Source organism: Piliocolobus tephrosceles, chromosome 10 (assembly GCF_002776525.5).
Source record: "Piliocolobus tephrosceles isolate RC106 chromosome 10, ASM277652v3, whole genome shotgun sequence".
NCBI classification, from domain to species: domain Eukaryota; kingdom Metazoa; phylum Chordata; class Mammalia; order Primates; family Cercopithecidae; genus Piliocolobus; species Piliocolobus tephrosceles.
The window spans coordinates 101646649-101669431 of record NC_045443.1 but is presented as its reverse complement, the minus strand read 5'-3'; the positions used below and the strand labels follow the sequence as shown (position 1 = coordinate 101669431).

Below are 22783 nucleotides of genomic sequence, written 5' to 3'. Positions count from 1 at the left end.
TTTTTTTTTTTTTTTTTTTTTTTTTTTTTGAGATGGAGTCTCGCTCTGTCGCCCAGGCTGGAGTGCAGTGGCCGGATCTCAGCTCACTGCAAGCTCTGCCTCCTGGGTTTATGCCATTCTCCTGCCTCAGCCTCCGGAGTAGCTGGGACTACAGGCGCCCGCCACCTCGCCCGGCTAGTTTTTTGTATTTTTTAGTAGAGACGGGGTTTCACCATGTTAGCCAGGATGGTCTCGATCTCCTGACCTCGTGATCCACCTGTCTCGGCCTCCCAAAGTGCTGGGATTACAGGCTTGAACCACTGCACCCGGCCGCCCAGTTAATTTTTGTATATTCAGTAGAGACGGGGGTTTCACCATGTTGGCCAGGCTGGTCTCGAACTCCTGACTTCAGATGATCCACCCACCTCGGCCTCCCAAAGTGCTGGGATTACAGGTATGAGCCACCGTGCCCAGCCCCTTATCATTTTTAGCTATAACTAGTTAACTCATATTTACATTCTAATAGCAAAATCTCTAACACCTTGCCAGAAAACAGTGCCGACTCCCCAATCACTTTAGTAAGGTTGAAAATAAATTTATTTATTCTCATATTCAGTAGAATTCTGAACTTACAAATTTGCAGCCAGTAAAGTTACAATACAGCATCTAAAAAGTTAAAAGTACCTATATACTCAAGTCTCATAGTACTTAGAAAATGGGATGCTTAATTTTTCAGTTTGTTGTTTTTTATTTCAAAGAGATGTATAGTTAATCTGACTCATTTGAATAACGGTGAGTGAATTGCAGATACTGTTATCAAAGATTGCAATTCTACAGGCATAAATAATTTTTTTATTATTATACTTTAAGTTCTAGGGTACATGTGCACAACATGCAGGTTTGTTGCATAGGTATACATGTCTCATGTTAGTTTGCTGCACCCATTAACTCGTCATTTACATTAGGTATTTCTCCTAATGCTATCCCTCCCCCTGCCCCCACCCCATGACAGGCCTCGGTGTGTGATGTTCCCTGCCCTGTGTTCTCATTGTTCAATTCCCACCTATGAGTGAAAATATGTGGTGTTTGGTTTTCTGTCCTTGTGATAGTTTGCTCAAAATGATGGTTTCCAGCTTCATCCATGTCCCTGCAAAGGACATGAACTCATCTTTCTTTTATGGCTGCATAGTATTCCATGGTGTTTATGTGCCACATTTTATCATTGATGGACATTTGGGTTGGTTCCAAGTCTTTGCTATTGTGAATAGTGCCGAAATAAGCATACGTGTGCATGTGTCTTTATAGTAGCATGATTTATAATCCTTTGGGTATATACCCAGTAATGGGATGGCTGGGTCAAATGATATTTCTAGTTGTAGATCCTTGAGGAATCGCCACTGTCTTCCACTATGGTTGAACTAGTTTACACTCCCACCAACAGTATAAAAGCTGTTTCTCCACATCCTCTCCAGCATCAGTTGTTTACTGACTTTTTAATGATTGCCATTCTAACTGGCATGAGATGGTATCTCATTGTGGTTTTGATTTGCATTTCTCTGATGACCAGTGATGATGAGCAGTTTTTCATGTGTCTGTTGGCTGCATAAATGTCTTCTTTTGAGGAGTGTCTATTCATATCCTTTGCCCACTTTTTGATGGGATTGTTTTATTCTTGTAAATTTGTTTATGTTCTTTGTAGATTCTGGATATTAGCCCTTTGTCAGATAGGTAGATTGCAAAAATTTTCTCCCATTCTGTAGGTTGCCTCTTCACTCTGATGGTAGTTTATTTTGCTGTGCAAAAGCTCTTTAGTTTAATTAGATCCCATTTGTCTATTTTGGCTTTTATTGCCATTACTTTTGGTGTTTTAGTCATGAAGTCCTTGCCCATGCTTATGTCCTGAATGGTATTGCCTAGGTTTTCTTCTAGGGTTTTTATGGTTTTAGGTCTAACTTTTTTTTTTTTTGAGATGGAGTCTTGCTGTGTCGCCCAGGCTGGAATGCAGTGGCGCGATCTCGGCTCACTGCAAGCTCCGCCTCCCTGGTTCACGCCATTCTCCTGCCTCAGCCTCCTGAGTAACTGGGACTATAGACGCCCACCACCACATCCGGCTAATTTTTTTGTATTTTTAGTACAGACAGGGTTTCACCGTGTTAGCCAGGATGGTTTTGATCTCCTGACCTCGTGATCCGCCCACCTCAGCCTCCCAAGGTGCTGGGATTACAGGCTTGAGCCACCGCGCCCAGCCTAGGTCTAACATTTAAGCCTTTAATCCATCTTGAATTAATTTTTATAATTTTTATATAAGGGGTAAGGAAGGGATCCACTTTCAGCTTTCTACATATGACCAGCCAGTTTTCCCAGCACCATTTATTAAACAGGGAATCCTTTTCCCATTTCTTGTTTTTGTAGGTTTGTCAAAGATCAGATGGTTGTAGATGTGTGATGTTATTTCTGAGGCCTCTGTTCTGTTCTGTTGGTCTATATGTCTGTTTTGGTACCAGTACCATGCTGTTTTGGTTACTGTAGCCTTGTAGTATAGTTTGAAGTCAGGTAGCATGATGCCTCCAGCTTTGTTATTTTTGCTTAGGATTGTCTTGGCAATGTGGGCTCTTTTTTTGTTCCATATGAACTTTGAAGTATTTTTTTTCCAATTCTGTGAAGAAAGTCATTGGTAGCTTGATGGGGATGGCATTGAATCTATAAATTACCTTGGGCAGTATGGCCATTTTCACGATATTGATTCTTTCTATTCATGAGCATGAATGTTCATCCATTTGTTTATGTCCTCCTTTATTTCGTTGAGCAGTGGTTTGTAGTTCTCCTTGAAGTGGTCCTTCACATCCCTTGTAAGTTGGATTCCTAGGTATTTTATTCCCTTTGTAGTGCTTGTGAATGGGAGTTCACTCATGATTTGGCTCTCTGTTTGTCTGTTACTGGTGTATAGGAATGCTTGTGATTTTTGCACATTGATTTTGTATCCTGAGACTTTGCTGAAGTTGCTTATCAGCTTAAGGAGATTTTGGGGTTTTCTAAATACACAATCATGTCATCTACAAACAGGGACAATTTGACTTCCTCTTTTCCTAATTGAATATCCTTCATTTCTTTTTCTTGCCTGATTGCCCTGGCCAGAACTTCCAACACTATGTTGAATAGGACTGGTGAGAGAGGGCATCCCTGTCTTATGCCAGTTTTCAAAGGGAATGCTTCCAGTTTTTGCGCATTCAGTATGATATTGGCTATGAGTTTGTCATAAATAGCTCTTATTATTTTGAGACACGTTCCATCAATACCTAGTTTATTGAGAGTTTTTAGCATGAAGGGCTGTTGAATTTTGTTGAAGGCCTTTTCTGCATCTATTGAGATAATTATGTGGTTTTTGTTGTTGGTTCTGTTTATGTGATGGATTACATTTATTGCTTTGTGTATGTTGAACCAGCCTTGCATCCCAGGGATGAAGCCAACTTCATCGTGGTGGATAAGCTTTTTGATGTGCTGCTGGATTCAGTTTGCCAGTATTTTATTGAGGATTTTTGCATTGATGTTCATCAGGGATATTGGTCTAAAATTCTCTTTTTTTGTGCCTCTGCCAGCCTTTGCTATCAGGATGATGCTGGCCTTGTAAAATGAGTTAGGGAGGATTCCCTCTTTTTCTATTAATTGGAATAGTTTCAGAAGGGAATGTTACCAGCTTCTCTTTGTACCTCTGGTAGAATTCAGCTGTGAATTCATCTGGTCCCGGACTTTGGTTGGTAAGCTATTAATTATTGCCTCAATTTCAGAGCCTGTTATTAGTCTATTCAGAGATTCAACTTCTTCCTGGTTTAGTCTTGGGAGGGTGTATGTGTCCAGGAATTTATCCATTTCTTCCAGATTTTCTAGTTTATTTGCATAGAGGTGTTCATAGTATTCTCTGATGGTAGCTTGTATTTCTGTGGGATTGGTGATGATATCCCCTTTATCATTTTTTATTGCATCTATTTGATTCTTTTCTCTTTTCTTCTTTGTTAGTCTTGCTAGTGGTCTATCAATTTTGTTGATCTTTTCAAAAAACCAGCTCCTGGATTCATTGATTTTTTGAAGTGTTTTTTTGTGTCTCTATCCCTTTCAGTTCTGCTCTGATCTAAGTTATTTCTTGCCTTCTGCTGACTTTTGAATTTGTTTGCTCTTACTTCTCTAGTTCTTTTAATTGTGATGTTAGGGTGTCAATTTTAGATCTTTCCTGCTTTCTCTTTTGGGCATTTAGTGCTATAAATTTCCCTCTACACACTGCTTTAAATGTGTCCCAGAGATTCTGGTATGTTGTGTCTTTGTTCTCATTGGTTTCAAAAAACATCTTTATTTCTCCCTTCATTTCATTATTTACCCAGTAGTCATTCATGAGCAGGTTGTTCAGTTTCCATGTAGTCATGCAGTTTTGAGTGAGTTTCTTAATCCTGAGTTCTAATTTGATTGCACTGTGGTCTGAGAGACCACAGTTTGTTGTGACCTCTGTTCTTTTACATTTGCTGAGGAGTGTTTTACTTCCAACTATGTGGTCAATTTTAGAATAAGTGTGGTGTGGTGCTGAGAAGAATGTATATTCTATTGATCTGGGGTGGAGAGTTCTGTAGGTGTCTATTAGGTCCACTTGGTGCAGAGCTGAGTTCAAGTCCTGGATATCATTGTTAACCTTCTGTCTCATTGATCTGTCTAATATTAACAGTGGGGTGTTAAAGTCTCCCATTATTGTTGTGTGGGAGTCTAAGTCTCTTTGTAGGTCTCTAAGGACTTGCTTTATGAATCTGGGTGCTCCTGTATTGGGTGCATATATATTTAGGATAGTTAGCTCTTCTTGTTGAATTGATCCCTTTACCATTATGTAATGACCTTCTTTGTCTCTTTTGATCTTTGTTGGTTTAAAGTCTGTTTTATCCAAGACTAGGATTGCAACCCCTGCTTTTTTTTTTTTTGCTTTCCATTTGCTTGGTAGATCTCCCTCCATCTCTTTATTTTGAACCTATGTGTGTCTCTGCATGTGAGATGGGTCTCCTGAATACAGCACACTGATGGGTCTTGACTCTTTATCCAATTTGCCACTCTGTGTCTTTTAATTGGGGCATTTAGCCTATTTACATTTAAGGTTAATATTGTTATGTGTGAATTTGATCCTGTCATTATGATGTTAGCTGGTTATTTTGCCCATTAGTTGATGTAGTTTCTTCCTGTAAAGATTGATGGTCTTTACAGTTTGGCATGTTTTTGCAGTGGCTGATACCAGTTGTTCCTTTCCATGTTTAGCTCTTCCTTCAGGAGTTCTTATAAGGCAGGCCTGGTAGTGACAAAATCTCTAAGCTTTTGCTTATCTGTAAAGGATTTTATTTATCCTTCGCTTAGTTTGGCTGGATATGAAATTCTAGGTTGAAAATTCTTTTCCTTAAGAATGTTGAATATTGGCCCCCACTCTCTTCTGGCTTATAGAGTTTCTGCCCAGATATCTGCTGTTGGTCTGATGGGCTTCCCTTTGTGGGTAACCTGACCTTTCTCTCTGGCTGCCCTTAACATTTTTTCTTTCATTTCAGCCTTGGTGAATCTGACAATTATATGTCTTTGGGTTGCTTTTCTCGAGGAATATCTTTGTGGTGCTCTCTGTATTCCTGAATTTGAATGTTGGCCTGCCTTGCTAGGTTGGGGAAGTTCTCCTAGATAATATCCTGAAGAGTGTTTTCCAACTTGGTTCCATTCTCCCCATCACTTTCAGGTACACCAATCAAACGTAGATTTGGTCTTTTCACATAGTCCCATATTTCTTGTAGGCTTTCTTCATTTCTTTTTACTCTTTTTTCTTTTCTCTTCTTGATCTACTTCATTAATTTGATCTTCAATCACGGATACCCTTTCTTCCACTTGATTGAATCGGCTATTAAAACTTGTGCATGCATCATGTAGTTCTTGTGCTATGGTTTTCAGCTCCATCAGGTCATTTAAGGCCTTCTGTACACTGCCATTTGTCTAATCTTCTTTCAAGATGTTTAGCTTCCTTGTGATGGGTTCGAACATCCTGCTTTAGCTCAGATAAGTTTGTCATTACCGACCTTCTGAAGCCTACTTCTGTTAGCTTGTCAGAGTCATTCTCCATCCAGCTTTATTTCCTTGCTGGCAAGGAGCTGCGCTCCTTTGGAGGAGAAAAAGCACTCTGGGTTTTAGAATTTTCAGCTTTTCTGCTCTGGTTTCTCCCTATCTTTGTGGTTTTATCTACCTTTGGTCTTTGATAGTGGTGACCCACAGTTGGGGTTTTGTGTAGATGTCCTTTTTGTTGATGTTGACACTATTCTTTTCTGTTTGTTAGTTTTCCTTCTAACAGTCAGGTCCCTCAGCTGCAGGTCTGTTGGAGTTTGCTGGAGGTCCACTCCAGACCCTGTTTGCCTCAGTATCACCAGCAGAGGCTGCAGAACAGCAAACATTGCAGAACAGCAAATATTGCTGCCTGATCCTTCCTCTGGAAGCTTCATCCCAGAGGGGCACCCACGTATATGAGGTGTCAGTTGGCCCGTACTGGGAGGTGACTCCCAGTTAGGCTACACGGAGGTCAGGGACCCACTTGAGGAGGTAGTCTGTTCGTTCTCAGAGCTCAAACACCATGCTGGGAGAACCACTGCTCTCTTCAGAGCTGTCAGACAGGGATGTTTAAGTCTGCATAAGATTCTGCTGCCTTTTGGTCAGCTATGCCCTACTCCCAGAGGTGGAGTCTACAGAGGCATCTGGCCTTGCTGAGCTGTGGTGGGCTCTGCCCAGTTTGAGCTTCTCTGCCACTTTGTTTACCCACTCAAACCTCAGCAATGGCAGATGCCCCTCCCCCGGCCAGGCTGCTGCCTTGCAGGTCGATGTTGATCTCAGACTGCTGCACTATCAGTAAGCAAGGCTCAGTGGGCATGGGACCCACCAAGCCAGGCACAGTATATAATCTCCTGTTGTGCTGTTTGCTAAGACCATTGGAAAAGCACAGTATTTGGGCGGGAGTGTCCCGTTTTTCCAGGTAAAGTCTGTCACGGCTTCCCTTGGCTAGGAAAGGGAAATCCCCTGGCCCCTTGGGCTTCCTGGGTGAGGCAATGCCCTGCCCTGCTTCGGTTACCCTCTGTGGGATGCACCCTCTCTCCAACCAGTCCCAATGAGATGAACCAGGTACCTCAGTTGGAAAAGCAGAAATCACCCGTCTTCTGTGTCAATCATGCTGGGAGCTCCAGACCGGAGCTGTTCCTATTCGGCCATCTTGGAACAGAATCCAGGCATAAATAATTTTTAAGGAAGTAAGCATGTTCTTGTAAATATTGTCTAAATAATTAAAACGACATGAAGTTGTGGACAAGAACATTTTATCGACTATTAGTTCTTAAAATAAGTTTTTTTGTTTGCTTTCTTCAGCTTTATTGAGGTATAATTGACAAATAAAAAATGTATATATTCAGCCAACCATAGTGGCTCATGCCTGTAATCCCAGTGCTTTGGGAGACCAAGGTGGGAGGATTGATAGAGCCCAGGAGTTCAAGGTTACAATGAGCTATGATTGCACACTGCACTCCAGCCTAGGTGACAATCCTGTCTCTGAAAAAAAAATATATATACACACATACGTATACACACACACACACACACACACATACACACACACATATATATATATCTTCAAGGAGTACAATGTTTTAATATACACATTGTGAAATGATTACCACAATCAAGCTTATTAACAAATCCATCACCCTCACATATTTACCTTTTGTGTATGGTGTGGTGAGAACCCTTAAGATCTACCCTCTTAGCAGATTTCAGGTATACAATACATTATTAGTAATAACCGTCACCATGCTGTGTGTTAGGTCTGCAGAACTTGCTCATCTTATAACTGCAAGCTTGTACCCTTTGACTGACATTTCCTCATTTCTCCACCTCCCTGTCCCTGGTAATTACCCTTCTACTCTCTGTTTCTCTAAGTTCAACTTTGTAGATTTCTCATATAAGTGAACATGCAGTATTTATTTTTCTTTGCCTGGCTTATTTCACTTAGCATAACATCCTCCAGGTTCACCCATATTGTCATAAATGGCATTATTTTCTTCTTTTCTAAGGTGAAATAATATTTTATTTTGTGTATATATATGTCTACACACACACACACATACTCATATATATACCACATTTCTTTATCCACTCATCCATTTATGGACACAGGTTAGTTCCATATCTTGGCTATTCTGAATAGTGCTGCAGGTTGGGCATGGTGACTCACGCCTGTAATCCCAGCACTTTGGGAGGCCGAGGCGTACAGATCACCTGAGGTTAGGAGTTGGAGACCAGCCTGGCCAACATGGTGAAACCCTGTCTGTACTAAAAATATACAAAAATTAGCCAGGCGTGGTGATGTGCACCTGTAATTCCAGCTACTCAGGAGTCTGAGGCAGGAGAATTGCTTGAACCCGGGAGGTGGAAGTTGCAGTGAGCTGAGATCGTGCCACTGCATTCCAGCCCGGGTGATGGCAGAGCGAGAGTGTGTCTCAAAAAAAAAAGAAAAAAAATAGTGCTTCAATGAACCTGGGAGTGTAGATTTAGCTTTGATACTGATTTTCTTTCCGTTGGATATATACCCCAAAGTAGGATAGCTGCATCATATGGTAGCTCTATTTTTAATTTTTTGAGAGACCTCCATATTGTTTTCCATAATGGCTGTACTAATTTATATTCCCACTAGCAATGTACAAGGGTTCCTTTTTCTCTACATCATCACCAACACTTGTTATCTTTTGACTTTTTGATAATAGCCATTCTAACAGATGTGAAGTGATATCCTATTGTGGTTTGGATTTGAATTGCCCTGATTATTAGTGATTTTTAGTATCTTTTCATATACCTGTTGGCCGTTTGTATGCCTTCTTTAGAGAAATGTCTATTCTGGTCCTTTGCCTATTTTTAAATCAAGTTATTTGTTTTTTTTGCTATTGAGTTGTATGAGTTTCTTGTATATTTTGGATATTAACTTCTTATTAGGTATATGGTTTGTAAATAATCATTCCCATTCCACAGGTTGCTTTTTTATTTTACTGATTGCTCCTTTGCAGTGCAGAAACTTTTTTAGTTTGATATATTCCCACTTGTTTTTGCTTTTGTCGACTGTGCTTTTGGATTAAAAAAATCATTGCCAAGACCAATGCCACAGAGCTTTCCCCCTGTTTTCTTCTAGTTTTATAGTTTTACATCTTAAACATTTAATTATGTTATTATTAAATTAATAATTAATAAAAATGAATATTTACTTATTTAATGTTTAATTCATTTTCTTTTTTTTTTCTTTTTTTTCTTTTTTTTTTTTTTGAGACAGAGTCTTGCTCTGTCGCCTGGGCTGGAGTGCAGCGGCCGGATCTCAGCTCACTGCAAGCTCCGCCTCCTGGGTTTATGCCATTCTCCTGCCTCAGCCTCCAGAGTAGCTGGGACTACAGGCGCCCACCACCTCGCCCAGCTAGTTTTTTGTATTTTTAGTAGAGATGGGGTTTCACCGTGTTAGCCAGGATGGTCTCGATCTCCTGACCTTGTGATCCGCCCGTCTCGGCCTCCCAAAGTGCTGGGATTACAGGCTTGAGCCACCGCACCCGGCCTAATTAATTTTCAACTGGTTTTGTGTATGATATGAGATAAAGATCCAAATTTTTTTATTAATATCCAGTTTTCCCAGCACCACTTATTGAAGAGACTATCCTCTCCCCATTGTGTATTCTTGGTGCCTTTATGGAAGAATAATTGACCATATATGCATGGATTTATTTCTGGGCTCTCTATTCTGTCCCATTGGTTTATGTTCCATTGGTCTATGTGTCTGTTTTTATGTCAGTACTATACTTTTTGGATTACTATAATTTTGTAAATATAATTCAAAATTAGGAAATGTGATGCCTTCAGTTTTGTTCTTGCTCAAAATTGCTTTAGTTATTTGGGGGCTTTTGTGGTTCCATATGCATTTCAGGATTTTTTTTTTTTCTATTTTTGTGAAAAATGCCACTGGAATTTTGATAGGGACTACTTTAAATCTGTAGATTGCTTTGGGTGTTATGGACATTTTGACAATGTTGATTCTTTCAACCCCCATCACTTTTTTGAGGGCATAATTATATAAAGTTCTAAAATGTTAGATCTAATAGAATTGTCTTCTTCAGTCATAATGATGAGGAAACTGGGACAGAGAGAGATGGAGTGATTTCCCTGGGATCACACAATCATAATGGCTTGTACAAGTGGGGTTCCAACTGTTTGCCAAGCACTGTTGTAAGTACTTAATGCATGTAAATGTATTACTGCATTTAATCCTCATAAAGCCTTATATTACCTTCATTTCCTCAACTTTTTATTTATAAATGATTTTAATTTATAGAAAAGTTGCAAGAAGAGTATAATGGCTCAACCAATTTTGCCACGTTAGCATTGTCTCAGTACCTCTCACTCTTTCTACACACAAACACCCCTGAACCTCTTGACCTTTCACCCCTAAATGAATATATGTGTCTCCTGCTATCAACGAGGTACTCCTACATAACCATACCACATTTATTCTCTGAGGAAATTTAACATTAATACCATAATATTTCCCCAATTTCCCAAAAATAAACTCTGTAGCTCTTTTTAAACTGTTGGTCCAGGATGCAGTCAAGGTTCACACTTTTTTTTTTTTTTTTTGAGATGGAGTCTGACTCTGTCACCAGGCTGGAGTGCAGTGGTGCGATCTTGGCTCACTGCAACCTCAGTCTTCCGGGTTCAAGTGATTTCCTGCCTCAGCGTCCCAAGTAGCTGGGACTACAGATGTGCGCCATCATGCCTGGCTAATTATTGTATTTTTAGTAGAGATGGTGCTTCACCATGTTGGCCAGGATGGTCTCGATCTCTTGACCTCATGATCCACCTGCCTCGGCCTCCCAAAGTGCTGGGATGACAAGCGTGAGCCACTGTGCCCAGCCAAGGTTCACATTTTCCATTTCATTGTCACATTGTCAAGCCTCTAAAGAGTTCCCAACGTGTTTTTTTTTTTTTCCTCTCACGACATTGACATATTTGAAGAGACCAGAGCAGTTTGTCTTCAGAATGATCCGTGATTTGGATTTTACCATGACCTTATCCATGATAGAATCAGGTTAAATATCATTGGCAGGAACACATTGATGTTTATCACATCTCAAGGCACAGGATTTCAATTTGTTTCATTTTGTTGATCTTAAATGTGATTACTTTGAGAATATGAATTTTCTGTACCCCAACAACCTTTTACCCTATCATTTTAGCATTTATTGAGGTTTTTTGCCTCAATTACTTATTAACATATTGATTGTAAAATGGTATTACAGACATTTTATGAGTGAGGAATCTTAAGTCTCCAAGGGAAGGGGTTCTTATGTATTGTGGAGCTAGGATTTGAATCCAGGTGGTATGACTCCAAGGCCCACAGTCTAATACACTAATTGTGTTGGAAAAGGATTTCCAGTTGATTTTCCACTTGATTTCAGTGCCCTCAGTCAGAAACTGTGTATTGTCTGCTTGGAATTTTTTTTTTGTTTTTTGAAACCCAAGAAGTGTCACCATCAGGGATGAGATGAAACTGTAAAGAGGAAGGAGAGGATGAAATTCAGGCATGCCAAATCTTTATGCAATTACACACACACACACATCTTTTTTTAAAGCAAACTTTCTGTTGAAACTACATGCTTCTCAAGGACACCACTCCCACCATATGGCTTAAGGTTTCCTACAACATTCGGCTTCAGGAACTTAACTTCTTGGCTCACTACTGCTGTGCCTTGCAATTGGCGTGCCATTATCTGCATCCTAAAGCCTCTTGTTTCATCTTAAAGAGATTTCAGAGATGGCAACACACTGGACAGGGAAAGATGAACCCCCTGTTCAGATGAGTCAGCACTTACTATTCCTCTGCCTCTGGAGTGGTCTCATAGTTACAGTAACTGAGCACTCAGGAAAGAGCCGACCAGCCTTGCCTGTGAGCTGTAAAGCTTCATCAGTACACAGTGAAATCCATTATCTGGAGCCCAGTTCACCTGACCTCTGGTGTAGCCACAAGGGCCCTTTGACCCCTACAAACTGCTCCCCATATTCACACACCATTCTGGCCACAGCAAATTTATTTGTAAAGACTTTTGTTTGCAAGAAACTGAACCTCAATTCAAAACAGTTTAAGGAAAAAGTGCGAAGTTACTGGTTTTTGTAACTGGGATGCCCAGGAAGTGGATGACCTGAGGGACTTAGAGCTCGGCTTCCCTCTGGTCTTTGCTCCATTCTCTCCTGTGATACCAGATGGCTTCTTTCATGGAGTGGGAGAAGGGGCCATGTGGCCAAAGATCATTCTAGGCTTCCATCATCCCCAAAAGTTAGATGCATGCATGTCACCTAAAATCCTAAATGGATAAAAAGTACCTGAAACCCTATCTCAGAAAAATCCTAAGTAGTGTGCTGTTTCGACCCAGTTCTTTTCCAGGTGTAAAAGGGTAAGAGGAGAAGGGTCACTGCCATGCACTCAGAGCTCTTGGGTGTTCAGTCTGTAGCCTAGGAAAATAAAAGGAACGTTGTAGCTGGTTGTTTACAGTGAATTAAAGACTTGAATCAAATCTCTGTTGAAGAGTTTTCCTAGATGACTGCCATAACATAACACTTTGGTTCATGAAACCGTGGGGACCTGTGATATCCTTCCTTTCTCAATTACCTCCTTGGGCTGTCTCTGTCATGTTGTTAGTTTCTAAAGGTTATTAGTCCTGGTTTGCTGTCTGCAGCCTCCTGTCAAATGTCAAGTTCAGAAGTTCCTTTGAAAAACCGTAATTAAGAAGGATCAACTTAATTTTAAAATAAACTGAGTTTTCAGGACAAATTGTTTTTTATGGCAAATTAACTTTTCTGTGTGAGATGAAGTCAGTTGCCAACTTCTGGGGTAGTTGGCAAAATGTCACAAACAAGTGAATGGACATAAAAATGTGACAAAATTTAACTTTAGATTTTACAGTAAAATGAATGTTGTCATGTAAAATCCTTATCTAATGATTAAATTTTATTTTTTCATCAAACCTGCCATATCCTATGCTTTGCTTAATGCCTACCACTTCTCCTAATGAATATCCAAGGTATTGTATTAAGCGTATAGATAGATACATTGTAAATTGGGAAAACCGGGAAGGGAAGTCTTAACAGGTATATTTCTAGAATAGAGGGAGGGTGTCTTAGCCTTCTTGATTTCAGAGCATAAATAAAATACTCCAGAATATAATGCAAAGATCAAATTTGAGTTTGGGGAAATGTTTGGTTGAAAGTTTTTCATGGTAGGTCAATGCTTTTCTTGCCTGCTTGGTTCTGATAGTACTCTGAGAACATTATTGAATTTTTTTTTTTTGAGACGGAGTCTCTCTCTGTCACCCAAGCTGGAGTGCAGTGGTGTGATCTCGGCTCACTGCAACCCGCTCCTTGCAGGTTCAAGTGATTCTCATGCCTCAGCCTCCCAAAGAGCTGAGATTACAGGTATGCCCCACCACATCCAGCCAATTTTTGAATTTTTAGTAGAGATGGGGTTTCGCCGTATTGGCCAGACTGGTCTCGAATTCCTGGCCTCAAGTGATCCGCCTGCCTCAGCCTCCCAAAGTGCTGGGATTACAGGTGTGAGCCACTACACCCGGCCACATTATTGAGTATTTATTTGATGACGTAGCTCACTTTTTAGTCACTGATGACTAATCAGATCTGTAATTCTTCCTGTAGAAAGTATAGGAGAGAATTAAAAACCTGTGTTGATCACTTGCTCTCTCCTTTGGGACACATGTTATCCCTCTAGGTTCAAACTCCTTGCCAGATTTCAAGTCCCCTTTGAATACCCTGAAATTGGAACAAAATATTAAAGAAAAAAATCAATTCCTCAGAAGGAACAACAGTCTCGACAAATGACCTCAACAAATGGTCTTGGAACAACTGGATAACCATGTGCTAAAAGATGAAGTTTAATCTACACTTCATGATATATACAAAAATTACCTCTATTAAAATTCTCCAAGAAAACATAGGAGAAAGTCATTATGACCTTAGATTAGGCCAAAAATTATTAGATATGATACCAAAAGCATGATCTATAAAAGAAAAAAAGGCCAGGTGTGGTGGCTCATGGCTGTAATCCCAGCACTTTGAGAAGTCAAGGCAGACAGATCACTTGAGCTCAGGAGTTCAAGACCAGCCTGGGCAACAGGGCAAAACCCCGTCTCTATAAAAAATACAAAAATCAGCTGGGTGCGGTGCTGTGCGCCTGTAGTCCCAGCTGCTTGGGAGGCTGAGGTAGGAAATTGCTTGAGCCTGGGAGGTGGAGTTTGCAGTGAGCCGAGATTGTACCACTGCACTTGAGCCTAGGTGATAGAGTAAAACCCTGTTTCAAAAAAAAGAAAAAAAAGAAAATGAATTTGACATCATCAAAATTAAATACTTTTGCTCTGCCAAATTTATTAATGACTGAAAAGACAAGCCACATACCAGGGGAAAGTATTTACAAATCGCATAACACAGGGCTTTTTTTTTTTTTTCTTCTTTTTACAGAGTCTCACTCTGTTGCCTAGGCTGGAGTGCAGTGGCACAGTCTTGGCTCACTGCAACCTCCGCCTCCAGGTTCAGGCAATTCTCCTGCCTCAGTCTCCCGAGTAGCTGGGATTACAGACCCACACCACCAAGCCTGGTTAATTTTTGTATTTTAGGAGAGATAGGGTTTCACCATGTTGGCCAGGCTGGTCTTGAACTCCTGACCTCAAGTGATCTGCCAGCCTCGACCTCCCAAATTGCTGGGATTACAGACGTGAGCTACAGCACTGAGGCCTGACACAGGGCTTGTATCTGGAATATATAAACAACTCCCAAAACTCAAAAATAAGAAAATAATTCTATAAAAATGCACAAAAGATTTAAACAGACATTTCACCATATGTGGATGGTAAATAAACACACAAAAAGATGCTCAACATGAGTAATCATTAGAGAAATGCAAATTAAAATCACAATGCAATTCACCCATTATAACAGCTAAAATTAAAAAAAATACCAACAATACCAAGTGCTGACAAGAACACAGAGCAACTGGAACTTTCTCACCATGCTAGTGGGAATACAAAATGAAAATGTTTGCACTCAGGAAAAAAAGATTGTCAGTTTCTGTTTCCACTCAGGAAAAAAGATTGTCAATTTCTTTCTTTTTCTTTTCCTTTTTTTTTCAGACAAGTCTCTCTCTGTCACCTGGGCTGGAATGCAGTGGTGCGACCATGGCTCACTGCAGCCTCAACCTCCCAGGCTCAAGCAATCTTCCCACCTCAGCCTCCTGAATAGCTGGGACCACAGGTGCCCACCACCATGTCTGGCTAATTTTTTTTCTCTAACTCCCCACATTTGGTTTTTGAGGTTTTTGCTGTTTTGTTTTGTTTTGTTCTCATAGAGACAGGGGTCTCACTATGTTGCCAGGGCTGGCCTTGGACTCCTGAGCTCAAGCGATCCTCCCGCCTTGGCTTCCCAAAGTGCAGGGATTAAAGGCATGAACTACTGTGCCCAGCTTAGATTGGCAGTTTCTTATAGAGTTAAATATACCAAAAGCCCTAGCAATACCACTTCTAGTAGTTACCCTCTATTCACACTAAAACCTGTAAACAAGTGTTTACAGAAACTTTATTCATAATCACAAAACAATGGAAACAACCCAAATGTCCTTCAGTGGGTAAATGGATAAACTGTAGTATATCCATTCAATGGAATACTATTCAGCAATAAAAAGGTACAAACTATTGGTAAAGGCAGTAGCAAGTATGAATCTCAAAAGCATTATGCTAATTGAAAGAAGAGAGTGTCTCAAAATATTACATCCTATAGGATTCCGTTTATATGACATTCTGGAAAAAGTAAAACTATAGAGACAGAGAACAGATCAGTGGTTGCCAAGGGCTAGGTGTTGCACAGGGCCTGCCTACAAAGGGGCAGCACAAGGGAATTCTTTAGGAGTGTTGGCATTGTTCTCTATCCCATTAGTGGTGGTTGTTACAAGAATCTATGCATGTGTAAAAGTCCATAGAACTATAGAAATAAAAAAGTAAATTCTAATGTATGTAAATTTTTACAAACTTAAAAATCAGCATGTCAAATTTTGCAGCTGACATGGTAATATTCCTTTAGTAAATGTGTCATGGAAAAGAAGCCTATTTAAAATGAAAACAGACATACTGAATGTTTATTATACAGAATCATTTGTGTTTCCCTGGGTGAAGCGCTCTTTCTGATTCTTCAATGCAGTCTAAAGAATTCAGAAAATACTACCTAATAAAAGAGAAATGGTATACATAGCAATTTTTTGAAATTTTATTTTATTTTAAGTTTTGGGATACATGTGCAGAATGTGCAGGTTTGTTACATAGGTAAATGTGTGCCATAGTGGTTTGCTGCACCTATCAACCCATCACCTAGATATTAAGCCTCGCATGCATTAGCTATTTATCCTGATGCTCTCCCTCCCCCGATGCATAACAATTTTTAAGAACATCAAGAAAGAACTCACAGTAGGAAATGTGTGTAAATCCAGAAGACCAGAAATATATTTGCTTGTCAACATGTATCAAATACCTTGGCAGAAAAATAGTTCTCATGGGCCAATTCTTTATGCTCTGAAGCAGCAGCTGGTCTCTTTTGTTAAAAGAAGTTGTTCTTGGAATACATCTAGTTGATAGGCCTGTTAGAATTTGCCCTGCATTTTTCTTGTGCAAAGGGCTTTATGTAAAAAGTTGGCCTGATAGAATATGAGAATGGTTGATGATGTGACAGTTATGGTTCTTGCTGCTTAGCAAAATACAATGCATCGTGTGTGTGTGCATGTGTGTGTGTGTGTGTGTGTGTGTGTGTGTAGAATCTCCTGTGCTTATTTATATGTATGAATAGATAATACATTAGTATGATCTGACATTCTGTAGGTGCCAAAGCTGCTATTTATTAGTCAGAACACTTCTGTGGGACTGTGCCAGCCATTTATAACTGGTACCCATTTTGATTGATCAGTGCCAAGGGCCATGTGAGTTATTAAGTATGTTCAATATAAATCCTGTAAGACTATCAACCGAAAAAATCTCCCTTTTTCTACCAGCCTACCCCTATATTTTCTGTAATCTTCAACACAGAGACAAAAAGGCCTTTTAATATTGGGTTACATGAAGTTGGGTAGAGGTGGATATTTTAATTACTTTAATCATGTATAACTATGTGAAACAGGCATATCTCACCCCAAATCTGTCTCTGACAGTCCTCCAGCCTTTCTTCCAGGGGTCTCTTTCTTTCCATTTGTGTTCGCTTCTCCTTGCAGTCATGCTGAAAGCATGCCCCCTCCTGATGTTAATCTGGAACCTGATAAGCATCCTACTGTGGGATGAGATAAACTTTCTTCTGGGATGAGATAAACTTTCTCATCCTACAGTGACCATCCGCTGGAATATTATTGCTGTGAGCTTGGGGCTACAAAAAGACACACGACAAATCTGGCAGCTCTTCTGAAAGCAGCAGTTTTTCTTCTTTTCTTCTTTCTTTCTTTCTTTCTTTCTTTCTTTCTTTTCTTTTCTTTCTTTCTTTTTCTCCTCTTTTTCTTCTTCTTCTCCTCCTCCTCCTCCTTTCTTCCTTCTTTCCTTTCCCTTCCCTTCCCTTTCCCTTTCCCTTTCCCTCCCTCCCTCCCTCCCTCCCTCCCTCCCTCCCTCCCTCCCTCCCTCCCTTCCTTCCTTCCTTCCCTCCTTCCTTCCTTCCTTCCTTCCTTCCTTCCTTCCTTCCTTCCTTCCTTCCTTCTCTCCTCTCTGTTCTTTCTTTTTCTTTTTTAAAACAAAGTTTTGCTCTGTTTCCCAGCTGGAGTGCAGCAGCCATGGCTCACTGCAGCCTCAACCTCCAGGGCTCATGTGATCCTCCTGCCTCAACTTCCCGAGTGGCTAGGACTAGCTAGGACTACAGGCATGCACCACAATGCCTGCCAATTTTTGTATTTTTTTGTAGCGATTGTTGCAGGGGGGTCTTATTATGTTGCCCAGGCTTATCTCCAACCCCTGGGCTCAAGCATCTGCCCACCCTGGGCTCCAAAAGTGAGCTACCACACCCGGTAAAACACTTAAATGTCACTTTAGGTGCTGTGGGAAGAGCAGCATGGAGGTGGGCTGAGGTTAGAAGGTGCAGAGCATGGAAGAAGATTGTGGGCTAAGTATTGGACATCTGTTCTTGAATAGTCCCTGAGCCTGCCATAGGAAAGGAAGTTCTCCTGGGTAAGTGATTGGACTTTTCCTTCTCCTCTAATAACATTTTTTCTTGGGCTGTGGCCGAACCTTAGGATTCTGGTTCATCCCTTATTCAGACCAGGTTAGCTTTTCCCTGCTCTCACCTGGCCATCTCACCTAGGCACAGAAGACCTGGCTTTCGTAACAGATAGCTTTCTCCCTGATGGGGGAAGTCTGCCAGCAGTTAAAGGAGTGATTCCTTTCTACTACATTCTTGCACAGTTCCCATGAATTTGAAGGTAAAACAAAAAACGTGAAAGATACTTTGAGCTCATTGTGAGCAACGTTAAGTATTCACTCCCCTTTACCTTCAGAATTCCCTTGGGAATGTTTGGAAAACAGTGCTTTAGGGCTTTAACAAAGTTAAACACCGATGGAGGGGGTTTTGTGCACTTAAAATAAAATCCAAATTCCTCTTCAGGCACAGTAGTATCTGGTCCCTTGGTACCTCTCTGGCCTCTTCCATCCCGTCTCTCCTTTGATCCACTGTGATCCAGACACTTTGAGCTTCTTGTAGTTCCTAGAATACTTAGAGCTCTTTCCAGCCCCGGGGCCTTTGCACTTGCTGTTCCCTTTGCCTGGGATGCTCCTCTGCATATTCTGCCCTTGTCTGGCTCTTGCTCTTCCTTCCCTCCAATGCCATATCCTCAATGAAGTGTTTGCTGATTTCTCTTCCTGATGCACTCCCTATCCCTGTTCGTCTTTATCCCAACATCTCCTTTGCTTCCTTCATAGCACTTACTGTAATCTAATACTTTTATGTGTCACATTTTAATATCTGTTTCCCCCATTGGACCAAAAGCTCCAGGAGGATAGGGACCAGGACTGTTTAGTTTGTTGGTACATCACTGGGAAGTGGCACAGTGCTGGGCTTTTAGTAGGACCTCAATATGTAAATACTGAATGAATGATTGAATTGAGTATAATGCATGCCCCTCCAAGGGATTCCTGAAGATGTAAAAGCTTCCTTATCAAGGAATGAAGTTCTGATAGTAGAAAGATAGCATAGGGTTGATATTTTAGATCAAGGAAGTCTTCTAGTGTGATACTTCCAGTTACTGCCGTCTGCTGTGCTGACCCAGAAGGCTGACAGAGTTCTTTTTGCAGGAGGTTAAAAAAAATTCTGGGCCAGGCACTGTGGCTCACATCTGTAATCCCAGCACTTTGGGAGGCCAAGGTGGATGGATTGTTTGAGGCTAGGAGTTTGAGACCAGCCTGGGCAACATAGCAAAACCCCATCTCTACTAAAAATAAAAAAATTAGCCAGGAGTGGTGGCACACGCCTGTATTTCCAGCTACTTGGGAGGCTGAGGAAGGAGGATCGCTTGAACCTGGGAGGTGGAGGTTGCAGTGAGCCAAGATTGCACCACTGTATTCCAACCTGGGTGATGGAGTGAGACTCTGTCACCAAAAAAAAAAAAAAAAAGAAAAGAAAAAGAAAAAAAAAATTCTGATGACTAAAGATTAGCTTTTGAGGACCCTTAGTAAGGTTTGTTCAACCAGAGGCATCACTTTTGAAGACATGGGCCTGTATTTATTTTGTTTCCAAAATTTTGGATTCGGAGCAATAGAAAATGATCACACACTTCATGATATATCAGTCTTTCAGAGAAGACATAGTCCTTAACACTTGTTGATGACTTTTAAGTTGATTCTCTTTCAAACAGACTTTTTTTTCTTTAATCCACAGGTTACGGTTCTTGTCCACGTGAATACACATGGCTCTGTTACGAAAAAGTAAGATTACAACTTTTGAAAATAATGATTTAAAAACAGATATTTGGGGAGGATGGTTTTGAGGCTCGGCCTTGGCTTTTTTCTTCTTTCTTGGATTGTCTTTGATTTTCATGGATAGTTTTCCCACAGGCACTTTTTGGCATCATCATTTCTGGATGATTCCCATGGAGAGTGGTTCAGTATTTTAGTCAGAAGTGGACTTATCGGCTGGGCACACTGGCTCACACCTGTAATCCTAGCACTTTGGGAGGCTGAGGTGGGCAGATCAGTTGAGCTGGGGAGTTTGAGACCAGCCTGAGTAACATGGCGAGACCCCATCTCTACAAAAAATACAAAAATTAGCCAGGCGTGGTGGCGGGCACCTGTAGTCTCAGCTACTCAGGAGGCTGAGGCAGGAGGATCACTTGAGCCTGGGAGGCAGAGGCTGCAGTGAGCTGAGATTGCACCACTGCATGCCAGCCTAGGAGACAGAGTGAGAACCCGTCGCGAAAAAAAAAAAAAAAAAAAAAAAAAGAAGAAGAAGTGGAAGTGAACTTACAACAGGGATCATATAGTTCTATAAAACTTGCAAAAATAACGCATTTTCTCATTCGGAATAAATATTCATGTTTGTAGTTAATTAAGCATTTGTAATTTGTGATTTTGTATTCTTAGTCTTAAAGAGTCACCTCAAATCTTCAGACTCATCAGAACCTGGATTTGCCTCTATTTTAGATCCAGAAGTTTGTGAATTTGAGGAGAAACATAGTAACCTAATTCTGTGACTGTCAGGGTGGAGTTGCCAGATTCAGCAAACATAGACACAGGACAGGACAACCAGTTAAATTTGAACTTCAGATAAACAACAAATAATTTTTTAGTATAAGTATGTCCCAAATATTGCATGAGACACACTAGCCTGGGTAATGTTTGTATTTTTAGTAGAGACAGGTTTTCATGATGTTAACCAGGCTGGTCTTGAACTCCCGACCTCAAGTGATCCACCCGCCTCAGCCTCCAAAAGTGCTAGGATTACAGGCGTGAGCCACCGTGCCCGGCCGTGGCAGGTGAATATTAATCGAACCTGTTGATAAACTGTAGAATTTTGTCCATTTTCTGCTTCTCTATAATTTTGTTTTAAACTGAGTCTAGTATCTGATTGTCCCTGGCTGAATCTTATAATCCATTAAGGCAGAGAGGAACTGGGTGTCAGCAAAATAGAATCACAGCCTCAGGATGTAGCTTGGGAAGGCATCCATGGAGACTCTTTTACAAATGGGAAGACAAAGGCATAGAGACCAAAAAAAAATAGATGCATATGAAGTCAATAGATTAAGTCTCTTGATGCATAAAAATAATAAAAAATAATACAGGCTGGGTGCGGTAGCTCATGCCTGTATTCCCAGCACTTTAGGAGGCTGAGGCAGGTGAATTGCCTGAGTCCAGGAGTTCAAGACCAGCCTTAGCAACATGGTGAGACCCCATCTCTACTAAAAAAATACAAAAAATAGCCAGATGTGGTGATGTGTCTATAGTCCCAGCTACTTGGGAGGCTGAGGTAGAGAATCACCTGAATTTGGAAGGTTGAGGTTACAGTGAACGGAGGTCACACTGCTGCACTCCAGCAGGGCAACTGAAGTGAGACCCCATCTCAAAAGAAAAAAAGATAAAATAAAATAATAACAACAGTGATGCATAACCATTTGTAAAGTCTTTATCGGGCCTGCATTGCCTTGGTTAACTCTCAAAACAGTAGTACAAGGTAATGCTTATTATTACAATCTCCATTCAGCAGATAAGCACACCAAGCTCAGAGAGGTTAAGATACCCCTCGGCCATACAGCTAGGAGGTGGTAGAAAGGAGATTTGAGTCTGACTTCAAATTCACACCCTCTTCCCTTCTACCAACTTTTCCCAAACTTTAGGTAGGTGTGCACTACACATGCCACCATGCAACTTCTCAATTTTTCATCAGTTGTGTTCCTTCTGTCCTAAATGTTACTTAATATTTTCTTTAGGCCATGCACAGTGGCTCACGCCTGTAATTTCAGCACTTTGGGAGGCCGAGGTGGGCAGATCACCTGCGGTCAGAAGTTCAAGATCAGCCTGGCCAATGTGGTGAAACCCTGTCTCTACTAAAAATACAAAAATTAGCCAGGCATGGTGGTGGGGGCCTCCCAGCTACTTGAGAGGCTGAGGCAGGAGAATCGCTTGAACCCAGGAAGTGGAGGTTGCAGTGAGCCAAGACCATGCCATTGCACTCCAGCCTGGGCAACAAGAGCGAAACTCTTATCTCAAAAAAATTTTTCTTTCTTTGGCTAATTTTTAAAATTTATACTTCATAATAGAAAGTTTTTATCCTTACTGTAAATGAAAACAGAATGATCGCCTATCATTAAAAAAAAGGTAGCTTTAAACACATATACAATTAGAAGAATGTGATTTAATTCTGGGTAGCTTTTGTTGTGTTCCTGCACATAAAATCAGAAAGACTGACTTTCTCATATGGTGATTAAATATTAATGCTATGAACATGAACTTCCTCAATCATTTCATGCACAACCGGTGCTATGTGTTCCATATTCAAGAAAACACTGTTTTACACCACTCTACTTCTCAGCAGATCCCAAGGGCCAACATCACTGGAACAAACAGACCTGGAGGCTTGGAGGCATTGGAGTCTTCTGTTTACCCAGGGCAAGAATGTTTCCTTCCTTCCTTCTGTCCTTCCTTCCTTCCTTCCTTCCTTCCTTCCTTCCTTCCTTCCTTCC

At 40.8% G+C, this 22783-nt stretch overlaps 1 protein-coding gene across 7 annotated transcripts in view; it reads left to right on the top strand.

The window, feature by feature from the left end:
* GLT8D2 (glycosyltransferase 8 domain containing 2) overlaps positions 1 to 22783 on the top strand; it is a 74440-nt gene that overhangs the window by 25646 nt on the left and 26011 nt on the right. For 4 of the 7 annotated variants that reach the window (XM_023190106.1, XM_023190232.1, XM_023190402.1 and 1 more), the window contains one exon: positions 19987 to 20033. In XM_023190106.1, coding sequence (XP_023045874.1) covers positions 20015 to 20033 — 19 coding nt within the window. In that variant the 5' untranslated portion in view covers positions 19987 to 20014. Of the gene's footprint in view, positions 1 to 15333; positions 15355 to 18149; positions 18285 to 19986; positions 20034 to 22783 lie in introns of those variants that run through there. The other 3 variants (XM_023190169.1, XM_023190272.1, XM_023190447.1) reach the window with 2 other exon arrangements.